This window comes from Chaetodon trifascialis, chromosome 6, assembly GCF_039877785.1.
Source record: "Chaetodon trifascialis isolate fChaTrf1 chromosome 6, fChaTrf1.hap1, whole genome shotgun sequence".
NCBI lineage: Eukaryota > Metazoa > Chordata > Actinopteri > Chaetodontiformes > Chaetodontidae > Chaetodon > Chaetodon trifascialis.
In genome coordinates, this window is record NC_092061.1 from 47574 (window position 1) to 67500 (window position 19927).

Below are 19927 nucleotides of genomic sequence, written 5' to 3' on the forward strand. Positions count from 1 at the left end.
TATGTGATAGTCCACCAGCTGATAATGATCTGGCACATTTTAACTGTGCAACAGCAATGATGGAGAGAAAATCTCCCGAGAAATGTTTTTTCATTCTGCCGATGAGCTCAATATATATATATTTAGTCCTCTATACAGATATCCATCGTCAGCCAGCAGGAAGGAGTTAATGACTTCAGACGCAGTAGCTGAGTTTATAATAAATGTATGAAAGCAGCTTACCTTGAGAGAGCAGCGCTGAGACAGACAGACAGACAGACAGACAGACAGACAGACAGACAGACAGACAGACAGACAGACAGACAGACAGACAGACAGGAGTTAGTTAAATATCAGCACTGATGTTGAACCAAAACATAAACTTTGCTCTCTAATGTGTTGATGAAATCATATGAGAAATATTTTTCATTAGTTCTTCTTCAGGCACTGTTGTTGATTGTGACACAACAGAGTCATGTGAATCTAACGACTGCTACATGGCAGCCAGGTGTCACTTTGTCGGCTGTGGCTCAGGAGGTACAGCGGTCCTCCACCGATCAGGAGATCAGTGGTTCGATCCCTGGCCTCAGCAGTCCACATGCTGAAGTATCCTTGGGCAAGATACTGAACCCCAAAAACTGCCCCTGATGCTGTGCCATCGTTGTGTGAATTCACATGTATGTCGCTTTGGATAAAGTGACTGATTGTAATTGTAAATGTATATAATGCTATAAAGGTGAAACAGCATTCAGAACTGAAAAAGACTGAAAGACCATTTCTAACTGTTACTTCAAGAGTCTGGTGTAAGATAAAATACATGTGACGTTTTCATTTTACATTCCAACACACATTTGCATCTGTTGGTCAAAAATCTGATTACAATACTCCTCCAATCCTGAAGGAGGTGCTAATGCACCTGACAAAAACACCAAATGAAGAGCCTCTGACCTTTAGCAGTGAAGTTATAGAGCCACTCCCTCATACAGATCAGATCATACTCCCCTTTACCCATTTAGTGGTTGAACTGATCAAGGATCAGACGGTAGGCCATTTGATTGTATGTGTCGAATTGACAAGAACACTTTTCCTTTTTGCTTTGATGAGAACGAAAGGCTTGTTTCGGAGTAATTTTAGCGTAGCTTTAGCTGCTGTTAGCAGAGGGGAAACTGTGACTGTATTAACACAGTCGATAGATATTCCCACAGATTGCTCTCTGACAGTTACACTGTGGGAGGAGGAATGCTTACAGGCGAGTTACACCTTCTCAACATCTGGACAGAAAGAGTCTCCAACCTCCTCCAGCAGTGGTTTCCTAACCTTCCCCAACAATCAGGTTTTAATCCATCTTGAACACTTCTTGGATGTATTTATGCTGAACTGTTTAGAGATCTGATTCACCCGAGAAACATGAAGTGACTCAGAGTAAGCAGGATCTTAAGAGTCCAGCTGCCTTTGACTCAGACATCAGGTATTAAATAAGTGAAATAAACATCATCACTTCATCTTGTCTCAGTCAGTTTGTGAGAGATGCGTGTTGATTGTATTGATTGTTATCAACTGCTTCACTCATGCGCTACAAACATTAGCTTAATCACAGCTGCGTGGTTATCAGTTTGCTAAATGCTCAATAAAACCCCTGCAGATGATCCAGAATGTGACGGCGCGTCTGGTCTTCAACCAGCCCAAAGAGCACACGTCACTCCACTGTTCATATCCCTCCACTGGCTCCCAGTTCCAACCTACCTGAACTACCTCATTCAGGTTTATGCTCCCTCCTGCTCACTACGCTCTGCCCAGGAATGGTGCCTGGTGTTGCCACCTCCAAAAACCCCTAAGTCTCTGGCTAGGCTCTTTTCTTCTCTGGTTTCCAGGTGGTCGAACAAGTTACCAAACTCCAGAGAGGTTTAGGGGACTGACTCCTTTTGTTGAACTTTGCTTGTGATGTATGAAAATCTCATCTGTACGTCGCTTTGGATAAAAGCGTCTGCCAAATGAATGACTGCAATTGTAATCAGCTGACGAATAACTGTCAAATATTATCGTTAGTCATCATATACATAACCTCACTCGCTGATACTCGTTTCACCTCCTCCTCCTTCTCCTCCACCTTGTCTGATATATTTTTGCTTTACTTGACTTGAAGCACAGCATGGTTATATTTAAAATTAATGTATGTTCATCCACCTTCTCTCCATCTGTCTTGTTGTCAAGGTCAATCCTGTCGGAGACATGTTGAGCGCGCTCAGCCTCCTTACAATCACGCTCAAACCGACGTTTACTCTGAACAACAAAAAGAAACAACAAATCAATAAATTTCTTCTTTTTTTAACTGGTTATGGTCAGTATATTTGGATATTAACTGAAAAGCGTTGTGTCATATGTATTGATGGGTATGGTCCCAAAGTTAGCAGGGGCCTGTTGCACAAAAATAGGATTAAGACATCCAGGAAGTGACTGAGCTGAGTTCAACCAATCCAAAACATGAGCATCCAGGCTTAATCGGTTGCACAAAGACCAAGCCAGGATGAGCAGACACGGATTCAACAAGCCAAGTGAAACCTATCCTGGATCAGTATGTGCACACGGCTTCCTCAAACAGACCCCGCCATCGTTCACAGATTCACCGATTCACCATGGCAACCAGAGCGGCGTACTTTCCCCTGTCGGAGGCAGAAGTCCTCAAGGAGGCTTACGAGGAGGTGAAGGACCAAATTAAAAAGAAAGGCAACACCGCCACAGTTAGAGAACAACCAGAGAAAGCATGGCAAAGTATCGCAGACTGCCTGAATGTGTAAGTAGCGCACAAATACCCATTCACTGTTCTGCTGAAACCGTCACAATTACAATCCAAATAGTTGATTAACATCTCTGAAAACGTAGTTGTACTCTGATTATAAATCAGTTGAAATTGTAAGTGAAATTGTGTAAATGTAACTCCATCAGACTGTTTAACTCCTTGTTATACCATGGTCTGGATGAATACTCGATTCTGATCGACTGCAGGGTGTCCGTTAAAAAGTGTTGTGGACACCTTTAAAAAAGTTCCGGTCAAACAGTCTGATTGTTCTAAATTATTGCGTTGGCTCAAACGCTAGTTGGTAACAGAAACTGTCTTGCTTACTTACCTACTTACCCGCTTGATACAGAGTGAATGGTAAATAATATTTATAAAAACGATTTAGGATAGACTTACTTGCTTGATACACATTTAATGATCAGAGTCAATGGTGGATAATATTTCTTGCAATAAAAACGATTTAGGACACTCTCTGTGGACTTTGATTCTTTGAAACAAAATGTCGCATCATCCTCTGTACACACAAGAGCGGTAAGAGGTGCACTTGTTACGTGATACTTTGTATCACATAACATAATGTTAAGCAGTCATCTCTCTTCCCTCCACTGATTAGGTCTAATTTAACAGCTGTGGCCAGAGCCGGTTACCTTGACAACGCGTCACAACGAGAGATATTAAAAAGTCCACTCAGCCACTTTTTGTGGAAAAACGATTTTAACGGTAGAAAGCAACATTAACGTATTAATAATTGATTTAATATTTATTTCTTTCGTAAGTGACCATGGTATAAGTGGAGCTTCATGTTGGACGGTTCAGGCCTCCGCGTCGTCCATTCATTTCTGATAATGGACACCTCGTCAGGCATTATCCCTTACATAATTTCCCTTTGGGATAAATAAAGTTGATCTTATCAAGTTAGATTGATTTGGCCTCTTGTGTTTGTGCTGTACACAAGCTTGCAGGCTCCTGCATCCATTCATTTCTCTGTTCATTTGTTGTGTACGGATTTGTCCTGCATTTATTTCAGTGTGCAGACATGTGTGGTGTGTTACATACAGACCATTGGATGTGTATTTATTCTTGTGTTGTATAATATGCTTTGATTGTGTGCTTTCTATCTTGTAGAGTCACTGTGTGACTTCAGTTTGGAAAGAACTGATGCTTTGATTTATCCTGATTCAATAAAGGAACATCATGTTACTCTTTGATGTGTATTTATATTTATATTGGATGTGTATTTTATATATAGCCTATGGGAAACTGTCTATCTGATGGTTGCAACACATCTAAAATCATCATTTATCTACAATGATTGAAATTAATTAAAATTGAAATTAATGATGCTTATGTTTTGTGTCAATGTTTAAATAATGACGTGGATCAGGTTGGATGTGAGAACAGTGTGTAGTGGTCAGTGGAATAACTGTTGGTTTCCATTTGTGATGACTGCTGACTGAGATAAGGGATGAGATTAAATAGATCCTGGAACTTAGCCTGGTCTGGAGCAGGCTAGCTCCACAGAATAAATCTCCATGGTAACTCATCCCATAACAGATCCCACTTTCCACTATCCTGCTTTTGTGCAACCGGATCACGGATAAGTTGAGCCAGGATCACCAACATATCCCGGCTTAATCCCTTATCCTTGTTTTGTGCAACAGGCCCCTGGTGTTGGTGGGAGGGCTCAGAGGTCACTTACAGACTCCAGTTGTTTCCAGGAGCTCTCAATGTGCTGCTGGGCACGGCGGCCATCTTGGAAATGCTGCAACAAAAACTCAAAATAGTTAGCCCTAAACATACTAAAAGGTGAACAAGGAAGAAACTTAATGACAGCTCATAAATATGCTAACCAGCAGTAATTACCAAGTTGCTGCTTCAGACAAAATCATTATTTTAGGGTCAGCAACTGTGCTGATAGTAGTAGTTGAAGTATCTAAACGAAAGTATTGAAAGTATCCTTTAACCCTAACCCGACACTTCCGAAATATTTCCTCTTGACCCAGAAAGGCTGACAAAGCGTGACTGAGCTTAGCCAGAGCTCAGTGCGCATGTGTACAGTTACCACCTTTTGTCTGTTTCTTTATTTGTTGCTTTGTGTATTTATGTGTGTGTGTGTGTGTGTGTGTGTGTGTGTGTGTGTGTGTGTGCATGTGTGTGTGTTTGTTTGCTTGCTTACGAGCTTCCTCTCAGTTTTCAGCTCCTGGGTGTATCTTGTCAACTCACAAACAATCTGTGAGTTCAGGTTTTCAGCAAGTTCTTCTTTCTGAACTGAAAGTTCATTCAACTGACGAAGAGTCGCAGCAAACGACAAACACCAGGTGTACCTGTAACAACCAATCAGACATCAGGTGAACCTGTAACAACCAATTAGACACCAGGTGTACCCGAAACAACTAATCAGACACCAAGTTAAGTATACAAGTAAAGTTTATTTAGTATAGAGCCATTCACATCAAACTACATACCCTACTCTATATCTGCGGGTGCATTCTACTTTTTGCCCTGAGGCTGGGCTGGGCGAGGAGGCCCTGTCTGTAAAATCAGTCTGGATAGAGAGATGTACCAGTAAAGCTATTAAAGCCATGGCAGGACAGTAGAGGGGACTAATAGGTGTACCTATTACAACATCTAACATACGTTAAACTCCATCTCCTACCCACCATCGACCTGTGGGGTCTGAGTGTAAGTACACTCATGGCGACTGACCAGGTGAGAGTATAGACAACAAACATTAACTAATTGAATCTTGATTTTAGATGACAGATGAAACAATATAATAGTGTTAGAAAACATGTTGACTGACCTGCTCTCATCCTCTCTGCTTCTCTTAGGATGATACTTCTTAGACAGGCTCCTACAGACAGACAGATAAAGAGAGAGAGACAGGTAGACTTCATCTGTCAGAATCAGAATACCAGAAACACTAATGGCATTGATGTTTTGATCTTAAATCAAACTCACAATTTCTTATGATGTTTGCTCCCAAATTAAAATCAATAAACAATTCAGTTTTTCAGTTAAATTTTAATTGTATAATGCCAAATCACAACAAAAATTGTCTCATGACATTTTTCATACAGAACATGAGGATGGCTCAGTGGTGGTGGTGGGTCCTTAGACAAGACCCTTTGCAGTTAGATGCCTATACCTCGGATGAGAGCAACAATAAGAGATAAAGCCCCTCAGCCAGATCATCACCAAGAGTGGCCTTGGATACCAATTCTGAAGTAGGACAACAATCAGCCACCTCCTCTACATGGATGACATCAAGCTGTATGCCAAGAGTGAGCGTGACATTGACTCCCTCGCTCACCTCACCAGGATATACAGCAATGACATCGGGATGTCATTCGGACTGGATAAGTGTGGACGGATGGTTTGCAGAAGAGGGAAGATGATCGCCACTGAAGGGATTGAGGCAACATAGCAGATGTTCAAGACAGCTACAAATACCTAGGGATCCGACAGGGAAATGGCAATCATGAGGAGGCACCCTTCAGAGGGTGAGGCAGGTCCTGAGGAGTCAGCTGAATGGCAAGAACAAGATCCAGGCAATAAACACCTACGCCCTGCCAGTAATCAGTTACCCTGCTGGTATAATATCAGCAAGCCTCCGGGAGTACATCAGGAAGATGGCCCCCAATGATGACCTGCTGAGTGAATGCCTCAGGCAGCAGAAGCCTAGAAAGGAGGGTTGGCATGGACAGAAAAGCCCCTGCATGGCATGTACCATCAACAGCTTGAGGAAGTAGCTGACATAGCGAAAACATACCAGTGGCTGGAAATGGCTGGACTGAAAGAAGCAGAGAGGCACTGATCATGGCCGCACAAGAGCAAGCCTTGAACACAAGGTCAATAGAGGCCGGGATCTACCACAGCAGACAAGACACCAGGTGCAGGCTGTGCAAAGATGCCAATGAGACAATCCAGTACATAACATCGTACCGTACGGAGTACAGGCTGGACGTCCCAGGATCAAGGTGGAAGACGCCTCCAAAGGTGATGTAGCAGTACTGGCCTCTAACTGACCTTCTCTTACCCTCTCTGACTTCTCATGAGAAACGGAGTTGTAAACCAGTCTAACTGATTGAACTATAGACCATCTAGAATGCTCATAATGAAATGTGATTTCGAAGAGAGACAGGATGTCTGGCTCAGTAAAGTACTCTTCTCACATGTTGAAAAAGGAGAGCCAAAAGGTCAACGCCTATCTCCTACCCAGGATGTCCCACTCAATGCTGACTACTCCCCCAATAGCCCTAAGGACTCAATACAGTAAAGCCGGCTGGGAAGAACAAAGGCCAGGTTTCAACTGAATCCACAAACCGAGTCTGCTGATGGGTTGCAAAGTAGCCAACCTTGAAATGAACTGTTTGTAAGCCGGAGGACTTTGTTTCTTGGTATACCTGACAATTGTATCTCTGTATGACTCAACGCTGGATATATTCACATGACTAACCCATGATCTGTATGATGCCCATGTTCTCTCATGTCCCATGACAAAGCTGTGAATCTAGCCTTGTTTTAAGATTTGCCTGAGGCTCTGCCATGGAGCCTTCCTACCATCTAAGGGTTCATAGGGTTTGAAGTTGATTGTGCTTTATGAGACTTTTATTAAGGAATAATCATAAGGATGATAATCATTTTGGCAAATATAGCCTACCTTTCTTTATTTCTTTATCTTTATTATTATTATTATTTTTTATTAGTTATACATTGAGTCATTATACATGTTGGGATGAAACTGTACCAGGATTATCATTTAATGTTGTCACCCAACCATAGGAAGTGCCTAATGCATGCTGTGAACAGTGTTGAAATGTCATTGAAAATTTGTCATTGAAATTATATGTGATTGACCATAGTGAGAAGCAGAGGAGCCCCTTGTATGAATCATTGATAAATTCCAGCTCCTTGAGGCGATTGCGTCACAAACCGTCTCACATGTTCGACGGCCTGCCCATTAGACACGCCCCTGGAGCAAGATTTAAATGTCTGAACCCGCAGCATGAATTCAGTAGTGTGTGCGCGTTACTCAGTCTTGTCTTAAGTTATGTTACGTTATGTTTAGTTTTGACTTTTACTTCTTAGTTGTCTCAGTCTTGTACAGTCGTTTTGCTCTTTAAGTTTTCCCGTCTTCGAGCTACCCAAAAGCCATACCGAGTAGCGTGATTTATTTTTCAGAAGACGTGTTTCCATAGTTTTGTCATAAACTTTCATTTTTCTAAGCCACACGTTTGTCATTAGTAAATTCTCGTCAAGTAATAATAATTTTGGAGACACTTTTCGACCGGCCATCAAGGAGGTGATCAATCTTATTATTGTTAAATCTAAAGTCTTGCTTCGCCGTTACCAACCAAGCTAAAGCCCCGCAGCCTGCCGCTAACCCGCTGGTCCGGGTCAGATAACCATCCAAAGCCGTTCCTCGCCTGTCACCGACGCCGTCGAAATCCAGTTCCTGAATCATCACTGTCCAATATCAGCTCAACCTTGGTGTGCCTGGGTCTCCCACCGGACTGCCAAGCAGACGAGCCACGGACGGACAACTGGAAGCACCTTCGGCTAGTTTGGAACAGGCCTCTACAGGAGCGTTGCTGACAAGTAGGCATGCTAAGCGGGTTTGAATAAGAGTTGGTCCGTGAGGTTAAGATACTGCTAACTTATCCAAATTCTCTCAACTACTCGTTTAATCCTTTAACTTTACGTTCACGTCCCTATTATCCCCTTACAACTACTTCTCACTATCGCCAAACTTGTTTTACCATTTCGTTGCCATAAATTTCTTTTGTGTTATGTCCTATCACCTCATATCTTCTGTCGTACTATTCATGATATATCACTCATTATCCATAATTCTGCTTAATAAATGATATTTTGATATAAGTCCTGGTTAGACCGTGTCCTTTTGAACTGAATATATACCATCCCTGTATCCAGAGTTTACACTTCAGGTTATCAGACTGGTTTACTGTTAGTTCATTCGTTAGTATTTTATCAGCGTTATAGCAGTTAATTTCTGCAGTCCTTCTTAGCTGAGGAAGGTGATGCCCCGTCATTTCATCAACGAATGCAACATCAAATTAAGGTAGCTCCCCTACATACACTACAGTGATTCAGAATGACCGAGCCAAGATCCTGTGGGACTTCCAATTCCAGACAGCCAAACTGGTAATGGCGAACCAACCAGACAAAGTGGTGGTAGACAAAGAACAGAAGACAGTCACAGTGGTGGATGTAATGATCCCAAGTAACAGTAACCCTGCATGCTCATCGTCCTCATCGGGGTCTTGACCTGAATGCAGTTTGTCGTCATAACCGACTTTAGTGGGCAAATGCTCATATTCGATGGCGTCCGGCCTATTGGAGAATTCTCTTCACAGATGAATCCCAGTTTTCACTGTTCATGGCAGATGGCAGACAGCGTGTGTGGCATCGTGTGGGTGAGTGGTTTGCTGATGTCAACGTTGTGGAGTTAGTGAGTGGCCCATGGTGGCGGTGGGGTTATGGTATGGGCACAGAGAGGGTGCTAGCAGTGAGACAGTTGGCAGCAGAGAGTGATTATGAAAATGGATGGCAGAGATAGTATAAATACAGTCATTGGTGGAGCAGGTTTCTGTGCCTGATGAGCTTATTTATGCTTAGAAGATTTGTTCCTTTTCCCTTTGTGTGCTCCACTAAAATCTGTGTGGCATGTTTTACAAAAACCATGAATTTGACCAACGCTAATCTTCATTAAGTACAAGTCAGCCTCCTCCCATTTGGCCAGATATTTGCACAAACTTTCAGGCATCTTCGCAGGTACTCCATCCCTCTCATCTTCATCCAGCTTCTTCTTCTTCTTTATTGGTGGATGCTATTTGAGTGAATGACTCCTCATGTTACAGCTAATGTTCTATGGACTGCCACCTGCTGTATCAGAGGGTAATGTAGCAAAAATATCAAATAGGAGATTGCACCTGCTGTCTAAGTGTAGAGAGGGTGTCTGCCACCCAGGACCAAGGTTAAAAAATAGTTCACAGCAAAGGACATGGATAGCTGAAGGCTGTGGCTCCAATTCTGCAAGCAAGTCTGCATTCTGCGTCTGTGTGTCAGGGACTGCCCTCTGCAGTGTGGGGGCCCCGCAGGGAACGGTGCTGGCACCGTTCCTCTTCACCCTTTATACAGCGGACTTTTCCCACCTGTCACCCACCTGCCACCTGCAGAAGTTCTCTGATGCCTCTGCCATTGTCGGCCTCAACACAGATGGGGATGATAGGTCATACAGGGGACTCATCCAGCATTTTGTGGACTGGTGTCAGCAGAACCACCTCCTGATTAATGTGGATAAAACCAAGGAGCTGGTTGTGGACTTCCGTCGGTGCCCATGCTCTCCCCCAACACCAGTGAACATCCAGGGAAGGGACATTGAGATGGTGACATCTTATAAGTACCTGGGCATTAATCTGAACAACAAACTGGACTGGACTCATAACACCACTGCACTTTACAAAAAAGGACAGAGCAGACTCTACCTGCTCAGGAGGCTGAGGTCTTTTGGGGTGGGGGGGGCACTCCTGAAGATCTTCTATGACTCTGTTGTGGCCTCTGCCCTGTTCTACGGTGTAGTCTGCTGGGGGAGCAGCATCACAATAGCTGACAGGAAGAGGCTGGACAAACTCATCAGGAAGGCCAGCTCTGTCCTGGGATGCCCTCTGGAACAGGTGGAGGAGGTGGGGGAGAGGAGGGTGACAGCCAAGCTGTCCCCCATGACAGTCAATGACTCCCACCCCCTCCAACACACACTCACTGCACCGAGGAGCTCCATCAGTGACAGGATGCTACATCCAAAGTGTGTGAAGGAGCGGTATCGCAGGTCATTCCTTCCTGCAGCTGTCAGACTGCACAACAGAAACTGCTCGAAGTAATCAGTACAATAATATGTGCAATAATCTGTGCAATACTACCGGTAAACAACAGTCTGTAAATACTATTTACAATTTTTTTAGGATGACGTTTTGTTTCTATCCCTCTCTTTTGTATATACTTGTTGTGTTTAACTTGCATGCATTTGTTGTATTATTCTATCCACTTTATTGGTGCTGCTGTGAATTGGACTTTCCCCTCATGGGACAAACAAAGGAATATTGAATTGAATTGAATTGAATTGAATTGAATTGAATTGAATTGAATTGAATTGAATTGAATTGAATTCTGGGAACACAGTCCACTTGATTTAATTAATTTACATGGTCTGAGGCATGCACAGTCTCCATGGGGTTTTGGGTAAAAGGGGAAGGGAAATTGTAGAGAATTCTAAATACCTTGGGACTTTTATTGAAAATAGACTAACTGTCATGTTCTTTGTGGGTTTTCTCTTCCTTGTGGTCATTTGGGAGCAATTCATTATTCTCCTCTTTAGCTTCTGCTAATCTTTCATTGGTTGTTTTAGTCATGTGACACAGCCAGGTCATAGTTCAGGGATTCTAATCAGGAAGTTGTTACATGTGGTCAGCTTGCAGCTGCAGCTTCTTTATCTTTTCCTCCCTCTGTTTGTGCCTTGGAAAAGCATCGCTTGTAAGTTGTGTTTGCATTTACAGTTGATAATAGTATACAAGTGTCATGTAATTCATCCGGTTATATGACATTTAAATATTTGATTTACTTGCATGTGAACACAGTGTTGCAGTGTTTGGCTAGCTATGAGTCTTTCCTATTGTAATTGATGGCTTTCCTGCTGCAAGTATGCCAGTGCTGTTTCTAGTGATATTTTGAGCTGGTGAACTTTCTGTACATTGTTTGCAAGATGTTTACATGTACAACTATTTACAGGCCACTTGAATGTGATGTTTGGTGCTGTAGCTTTGTAGCTGTTTAGATAATTTATACATTTCTACGTCTGTGGCCTTATAATTGTTTAATTAATTATAACTGTTTATATAGCATCCAGTAATTGGTGCACCTTCTGCATCATTTCAGTTTTACAAAATACTTTCATGAGAATGAAAACAGTAAAGAGCATTCAGCTTTACTCCAGCCTCTGACTTTCTCTTGAAGCCTGTTAGCTATCTGTCGATTTGTGTACAGACACACACACTGAGGACAGAATACTAACATTTGAGCCTTGGATTGACCAGGTATGCAAGAAAGCTCACCAACACATTTATTTTTTTATCACAAACTCAGGCATTTTAATGCAGACAACACTTTTGAAGATGGAGATGTTTTACTGTTGTTTTATTGAATCTGTTCTTGCTTTTTCTTTTATCTGCTGACATGGGTTTTTAACTTTAAAAAACAAAAAACATCTGCATTGTATTACAAATGAGTGTAGCAAGATTTCTGGGGCTACCTTAAATGACCTGCCATCCATCCATAAGAACAGAGCCATTGAGAAGGCATGGTCCATCCTGGATGATCCCTGTCACACTCTGCACCCAGAGTTCAAACCACTTCCGTCTGGCCGTAGATTTGTGTCCAAGAGTTGTAAGACCAACAGATACAAGAACTCTTTTATACCCACTGTCACTAGTTTTTTAAACACTATCCCATGAGTGTTTTCAACTAGTTCTATTTATTGGTTTTGTTGTTTTTATTGCATCATGTTATGTTGTAGAATAAAAACAACAAAAACAATAACTAGAACTAGTTGAAAACACTCAACTTGTTCTGGCATGAGCAAGTGCGGGAGGTTGGGTGGTACCAGATAGAGATAATCGGGCTCACCTCCACGCACAGTCTGGGCTCTGGAACCCAACTCCTTGAGAGAGGCTGGACTCTCTTCTACTCTGGAGTTGCCCGCGATGAGAGGCGGCGAGCTGGTGTGGGCTTGCTTATAGTCCCCCAGCTCAGCCGCCATGTGTTGGAGTTTTCCCCACAGAGCGAGAGGGTCACTTCCCTGCGCCTTCAGGTCGGGGATAGGTCTCTCACTGTTGTTTCGGCCTACGGGCCGAACAGCAGTGTAGAGTACCCGGCCTTCTTGGAGTCCCTGGCAGAGGTACTGGAAAGTGCTCCAACCGGGGACTCCATTGTTCTGCTGCAGGACGTGGGTAGCGACAGTGATACCTGGAGGGGTGTGATTGGGAGGAACGGCCTCCCCGATCTGAACCCAAGCGGTGTTCTGTTATTGGATTTCTGTGCTAGTCACAGTTTGTCCATAACGAACACCATGTTCAAGCATAAGGGTGTCCATCAGTGCACGTGGCACAAGGACACCCTAGGCCGGAGGTCAATGATCGACTTTGTGGTCGTATGATCTGACCTTCGACGGTATGTCTTGGACACTCGGGTAAAGAGAGGGGCTGAGCTGTCAACTGATCACCACCTGGTGGTGAGTTTGATCCGCTGGCAGGGGAGGAAGCGGGACAGTGATACCTGGAGGGGGGTGATTGGGAGGAAGCAGGACAGACTTGGCAGACCCAAACATACCGTGAGGGTCTGATGGGAACGTCTGGCAGAACCCGCTGTCAAGGAGGTCTTCAACTCCCACCTCCGGGAGAGCTTCGACCAGATTCCGAGGGAGGTTGGAGACATTGAGTCGAATGGACCATGTTCTCCACTTACTTTTAAAAAGGGGACCTGAGGGTGTGTTCCAACTATCGGGGATCACACACCTCAGCCTCCCTGGGAAAGTCTATTCCAGGGTACTGGAGAGGAGAATCCGGCCGATAGTCGAACCTCGGATTCAGGAGGAACAATGCGGCTTTCATCCTGGCCGTGGAACACTGAACCAGCTCTATATCCTCCACAGGGCGCTTGAGGGTTCTGGGAGTTTGCCCAACCAGTCCACATGTGTTTTGTGGACTTGGAGAAGGCATTCGGCCGTGTCCCTCGGATCATTCTGTGCGAGGTGCTCCGGGAGTATGGGGTTGGAGGCCCTCTGCTGAGGGCTGTACAGTCCCTGTACAACCGGAGCAGGAGCTTGGTCCGCATTACCGGCAGTAAGTTGGACCTGTTCCCAGTGCATGTTGGACTCCGGCAGGGCTGCCCTTTGTCACCGGTTCTGTTCATTATTTTTATGGACAGAATTTCTAGGCGCAGCCAGGGGCCAGAGGTGGTTCGGTTCGGTTCAGTTCGGGAGCCGGCAGATTTTGTCTCTGCTTTTTGCGAATGATGTTGTCTTGTTGGCTCCCTCAAGCCAGGACCTTCAGCATGCACTGGGGCAGTTCGCAGCCGAGTGTGAAGCAGCTGGGATGAGAGTCAGCACCTCCAAGTCCAAGGCTGCGGTTCTCTACCGGAAAAGGGTGGCTTGCCCCCTCCAGTTTGGGGGAGAGTTCCTGCCTCCAGTGGAGGAGTTTAAGTATCTTGGGATCTTGTTCACGAGTGAGCCAAGGATGCAGCGTGAGATTGACAGGCAGATCAGTGCAGCAGCAACAGTAATGCAGTCGCTGTATCGGTCTGTTGTAATGAAGAAGTAGCTGAACTGAAAGGGGAAGCTCTCGATTTACCGGTCAATCTACATTTCTACCCTTACCTATGGTCATGAACTTTGGGCATGACCGAAAGAACGAGGTCCCGGATAAAAGCTGCAGAAATTAGTTTCCTCCGCAGGGTGGCGGGGCGCTTCCTTAGAGATAGGGTGAGGAGCTCTGTCACCTGGGAGGAGCTCAGACTAGAGGCGCTGCTCCTCCACATCCCATGCTGCAAACTACCACATCAGACACACGGTCACAAAACCACACACACTGTGGTCTGTTGGTGAGGTAGCTGATGGTCCACACAGCCAGGGTTAGGGTTAGTCTACTCAGGCTCCTTCTAGCTTCCCCTTGAGCAGTGATGGTTGGATTGTGTTGAAAGTAGTGGAGAAGTCAGAAACCATGACCCTCATCATGCTCCCAGTGATTTCCGCCTGAGAAGGTGATCTGTGAAGCAGATAAATCCACACACACTTTGCCAACAATGCCTGGTTGATATGCAAACTGTAGGGGACCAGCTGGTGGAGGAGTAGCTGTGTCAGGTCTGGACTCAGGAATGGGGGTAGAATCTGTTGAAAAACAGTCCATTTGCCCATTCCTGGTTCTCCAGATTCACATCAGGGCCCCTTCCTGCTGTCACTGCTGTGGGCTGACAGTTTTCAGCCCCCTCCAAATGTCTCTGGCGTTGTTCCCCTGAAGGTGCTCCTCCAGCTTCCTTCTGTAGCTGTCTTTGCTTCTCCTTATCTCCTGTTTCAGCTTCCTCTGCACCCTCCTCAGCTTGTGTTTGTCCCCCGATCTAAAGACCCTCTTCTCATTCAATAGGCCTTTCAGTTCCGGGGACACCCAGGGTTTGTTGTTTGGGAAACACTGTACCTTCCTGGTGAGCTGCAAACTCAAAGTTTCTTATGTGACTTAAATTAGACGCATAGAGTTGAAGTAGAGGTGACATACAGGTGATGTAGACATTACACACAGGTGACACACAGGTGACATACAGGTGATGTTGGTACCTGATCTGTTTGGCATAGCTCTGCTCAATGTCAGCTCTCTCTTTAATAAACTTGGTGTATCTCTCCAGGAAGTCAATTCCCCAGCTGGTGTGTTTCTCCAAGTTATCAAACTGATCCTGAAACACAAAACAAGACAAAAAACAGTCTGTAAAGGTTCAGTTCTGTCATCTCCACACAGGTTTACTGACACCACAACCCTGTATACAGACACCCTGTGTGAGATAAGATAAGATATGGTAAGACTTTATTGATCCCACACTGAGGTGACATATATATATATATATATATATATATATATATATATATATATATATATATATATATATATATATATATATGAGAAAACTGCTAATGGCATATGTTGTACTGCACTTGAGAAATACTGCTGCATAGAAAGGACATTGAATTTCACGAGTCTATGACACAACTGCTACATTTCAGTTTTCATACTCATGCCATTCATCGTTGAAAAGCTTGTGATTTGATTGATACACACCACTTCAAGAAAAAATTATTATAGCAGGTAGAATTAATGCCAACAACAAATAAACAAAGAATTGAGGCAACTCACAGATTAAGTTTGATAGTAATCCACCAATCAATGACACTTTGTCACAAAATTGTTTGGTTACATTGTCAAAGGTAACTCTAACGGCATCAAACGCACAGTTCTGTATAGAGGCATGAAAGAATGGAATTTATTACCTAAACATATTAAACTTACCACTAACATTAATAAATTTAAAGTTTTATTCAAACAACATTTATCTAAGTAAGGAATTGTGTTATGTATGTGTGTATGTGTGTGTGAGTGTGTGTATAAATATATGATCTATATGGTATAGTACAGTGTATGTATGTGTATAAATACACATGTATGTATGTATGTAAGTATGTATGTACGTTTAAATGGTATATTTCATATGGTATTATAATATAGATACAGATATGATATATGATTGTTATGGCATAAGAGATCATAATATGTAATAACATATGGTGTATGTATATGGTATGTTTGCATATTGTAATACAGTACTTATGCATATGCATGTGTGTATGTGTATGTGTATGTGTATGCATATGTATATTATGTGTGTGTGTGTGTGTGTGTGTGTGTGTGTGTGTGTGTGTGTGTGTGTGTGTGTGTGTGTGTGTTTGTATATATAGAGAGAGAGAAAGAGAGAGACAGAGAGACAGGATATGTGTATAGACGATAGAAGATATTGGCATATAGCACAAGATAAATCTGGAATAACATATTGCACTAGGCTCTATGACGTAAATTGCTTCTGCACTTGCCCTTGATAGACATTTTAGGTTAATTGTACAGGACTATATGCTGACAGCATGGTTCTTATTGGTGTAATGCAGACAGGGGACACAGTTAATTAGTCCACATATTGTGAAGACAGTGACCTTTTTATTAACAAAAGACTAAGGAGCTGGGTATTGCCAGTCACCACAACATCTGCCATTATTTTACAGCTCTCTAAATTTGACAGCCAAGACAGAATAACACTCTACACAAAAATTGGATTCATATGGTATTATTAATTATCAATTATAATAATAATAATTATTATTATTATTAGTAGTAGTAGTAGTAGTAGTAGTATTACTGTTACTACTACTACAGAGTACTGGTGGACTGTACAACAGACTGCTGTCAGATGGTACTAGAGGGTCATCTTCTCCCACTTAGAGGCAGGAATTAAAATCTGCTCAGTCTGTGATCTCGACTGTGAAGAGATGGACCATTGAGGCAAAGATTGAGCTTCAGGCCTGCTTTGACTGCACTGAGTGCTTTTCAGGCTGCAGGGACAAACTCTGTGATGAACTCTGTGACACCTCACATGAGCTTTTATGAGGACAGGTGTGTGTCGACTAAAGCCTTCTGCACATTATGGCTGTCAAAATTGGCCAAAAATAACATCTGAATATTCCCTTGAGAAAACACGTCGCTCAAACTATATAATCAAAAATATATGCGCATTATGTCTATAAGAATGAAAACCAATACAGAAAGAGACATACTGCCTATGTAGTGTTTCAGCATAAATCATAATGAGATTTACATAGCTACACGTTACAAAATAAAGAAATAAAATAATGACATCCACCACATTGCCCTCATTTCAGTTTGACCAACATTTCATTTTAAATCAATCAAAGTGACGTCCTGTGGAGAGTTTCCAGTTGGTGTTGGTCCACGTGTCCTGGAAGACTTCAATGTCAATGAATATGGTCCATATTTTCCCATGTCTTTTGTGTTCAAGTGACGATTGCTGACAAGTTTTCCAGTACTGATGGAGAATGCTGCAGCTGGCAGCCATGACACAGGCTGTAAAGCCACCACACTCCAGTCACAGAAACAGTAATTTTATCATGTAAAACAAACTTCATTCAAACTGACAGAAACAAAATAAAACTCACCAAAACCTTCTTGGTTCATCTTTCACTGTTCACCAACTCTAGAGTGGCTGAAAAAAACTCGGAATTCAGCAAATCAGGAGAGGACTGTATTTATATAACGCTTCTCTAGTCCAATGAGCACTCAAAGCACTTTTACAACGCAAAACCTGCATGCATGCATGCATCCATTCACACACACACACACACACACACACACACACACACACACACACACACACACACACACACACACACACACTTTCATACAATGGTAGCTAGGCCACCTGCTCATTACAAGTGTTACCCATTCACACACGACAACGGACAGTCAGGACTGGACAGAAGATCACTGGTGCCAAGCTGTCCTCCATTCAGGACTGATACACCTCTAGAGTCAGGAAGCATCTCTGCAGACCCCTCATGTCCCGGAAACAACCTGTTCTAACATCTCCCCTCTGGGAGGTGCTATAGAGCTCTGTATGCCACAATGACCATAACTGTGATGAACAGTCAGAAACCCTCCGACCAAAAACTTGTTTAAAACTGTTTAAAATGCACCATATTCAACACGTCCATGTCTTCGTGAACTGTCACTGTCAATACAAACGCTGAGTGGAATGTATGCATACATGTGTATGTATGCTGTCCATCATCATCCACTCCATGTATAGAAAGTACTCCAGCCCAACATTCATTCAGAGACATTTGATTTATGTGGAGACACTGTAAGTTATTGCTCATGTTGTTTTTTCTTCATGTATTTCTCACCTCTCTGTCTGAGGGTTTAGTGATCTGTCTTTATTCTGACCTCTTTGTTCAGCTGTTTGGCTTCTTGCTGTAAATTCTTGTGTGTGTAACATCACCGTCACATTTCCTGTATGCGGCCACAGACTCGCTCCAGAAAGTTCATTTATTAAAAATTAATAATCAAACTTAGGTTAGGGTTGAGGGGGGTCTCTCTGTCTCTCAGGGTCGCGCGCTGCAGCAGCATCATGGAGGACGCAGAGCGCGAGCCGCTGTCGTCACTCACCGTGTTGCTATGGCAGAGCAGAGAGAAGCACGAGGGCCTCTCTATCTCTCTCTCTCTCTCTCTCTCACACACACACACACACACACACACACACACACACACACACACCGCAGGCCGCCCGGTAACCGGCTCGTTACCGGCAGGTTACCAGATAAGCGGTCACAGCTGATGGCATCCAGGTTTCAGGGTACAGTCACGGCTGCTGTACAGGTGCGGCAGGTGTGATCAGGTATACGTACCCACAGCTCAGTGCCCCAGTTGCAGCTCATGGTGACCGGTCCGCTCCTCGCGCTCCGCTGCGGCTGCTCGCTCCTCCGATCCGACAATCACCGCGAGCTGCTACTGCCCGCCGCGCGCATCCTCACCGACACGCGGGCTGCGTGTCTGTTCCACCCTGTTTCTGTCTGTCTGCTCCTGTCTGTCTGCTTCTGTCTGCAGCAGCACGAGAGCAGAGGACACGGTCACGCGCGGCACGTCTCTCCGGAGGACCCTTTGTCATCAGTGAGAAGATGCTGAGATTGTGTGCGTGTGTGTGTGCGTGTGTGTGTACTGAGCATGCTCAGTTGCAGGCCCGCCCATCCCCCCCATCCCCCCCCCCAAACACACAGACACACACACACACACTCACTCACTCACTCACACTCATTACAATAATAAAATGTTCCGGTTGTGTCGGTACTGACCGAGAATAATAATTATGGAAAGAATCAATAATAAAGTCAATATAACATTAAATACTTATTGTAACCCTACACTTAACAACACCAATAATAATAATAATAAACATCATCATCATCGTCATCACCCAGAGTTGACAGAAGCAGCTGCGATGCTGTCAGTTTTCCAGCAGACAGCGCTCTTCACTTTCTTTTTTATTCTCCATCGCTGTCATCAGTTTTTCCATCACAGCCACCAACAAATCATTATTTATCATTATTACGCTGATGATGAACATTCTGACGGAGAATTTAACACATTCATCAGTCAGACATGAAAGATGAGTTTAGTATTTTCCTTTTTGCCTTATTGGGAATCTTTTGGAGAGTCTAACATCTTTATGTTTATATGATCCTGACCTACATCAACACTGAAAAACCAACAACACCTTCAACATTCACCCACATCACCTGCCTGTCCAGATAACACAAACCAGTCCACATACATCCACACGCATACACGTCCTCAGCCAGGTAACAACCCCCCCACCGTCCCTCCTCTTCTACATCCTTCACCTGTGGAGTAGACCTCAAGCCCCGCAGGACCCCCAAACTACAACAGCTGACATTTTGAAATATCACTTCCACCA

The 19927-nt window shown here is 43.6% G+C and overlaps 1 protein-coding gene across 1 annotated transcript in view; it reads right to left on the bottom strand.

Annotated features, from left to right (window-relative positions):
• The window catches only part of LOC139332018 (formin-binding protein 1-like), a 35007-nt gene extending 15856 nt beyond the window's left edge, over positions 1-19151 (bottom strand). The window contains exons 1-7 of the mRNA XM_070963678.1: positions 18861-19151; positions 15177-15292; positions 5580-5630; positions 4953-5100; positions 4476-4538; positions 2164-2259; positions 223-237 (exon numbers count right to left, since the gene is read on the bottom strand). Coding sequence (XP_070819779.1) covers positions 223-237; positions 2164-2259; positions 4476-4538; positions 4953-5100; positions 5580-5630; positions 15177-15292; positions 18861-18890 — 519 coding nt within the window. The 5' untranslated portion in view covers positions 18891-19151. The remainder of the gene's footprint in view (positions 1-222; positions 238-2163; positions 2260-4475; positions 4539-4952; positions 5101-5579; positions 5631-15176; positions 15293-18860) is intronic.
• Positions 19152-19927: the final 776 nt, after the last annotated feature.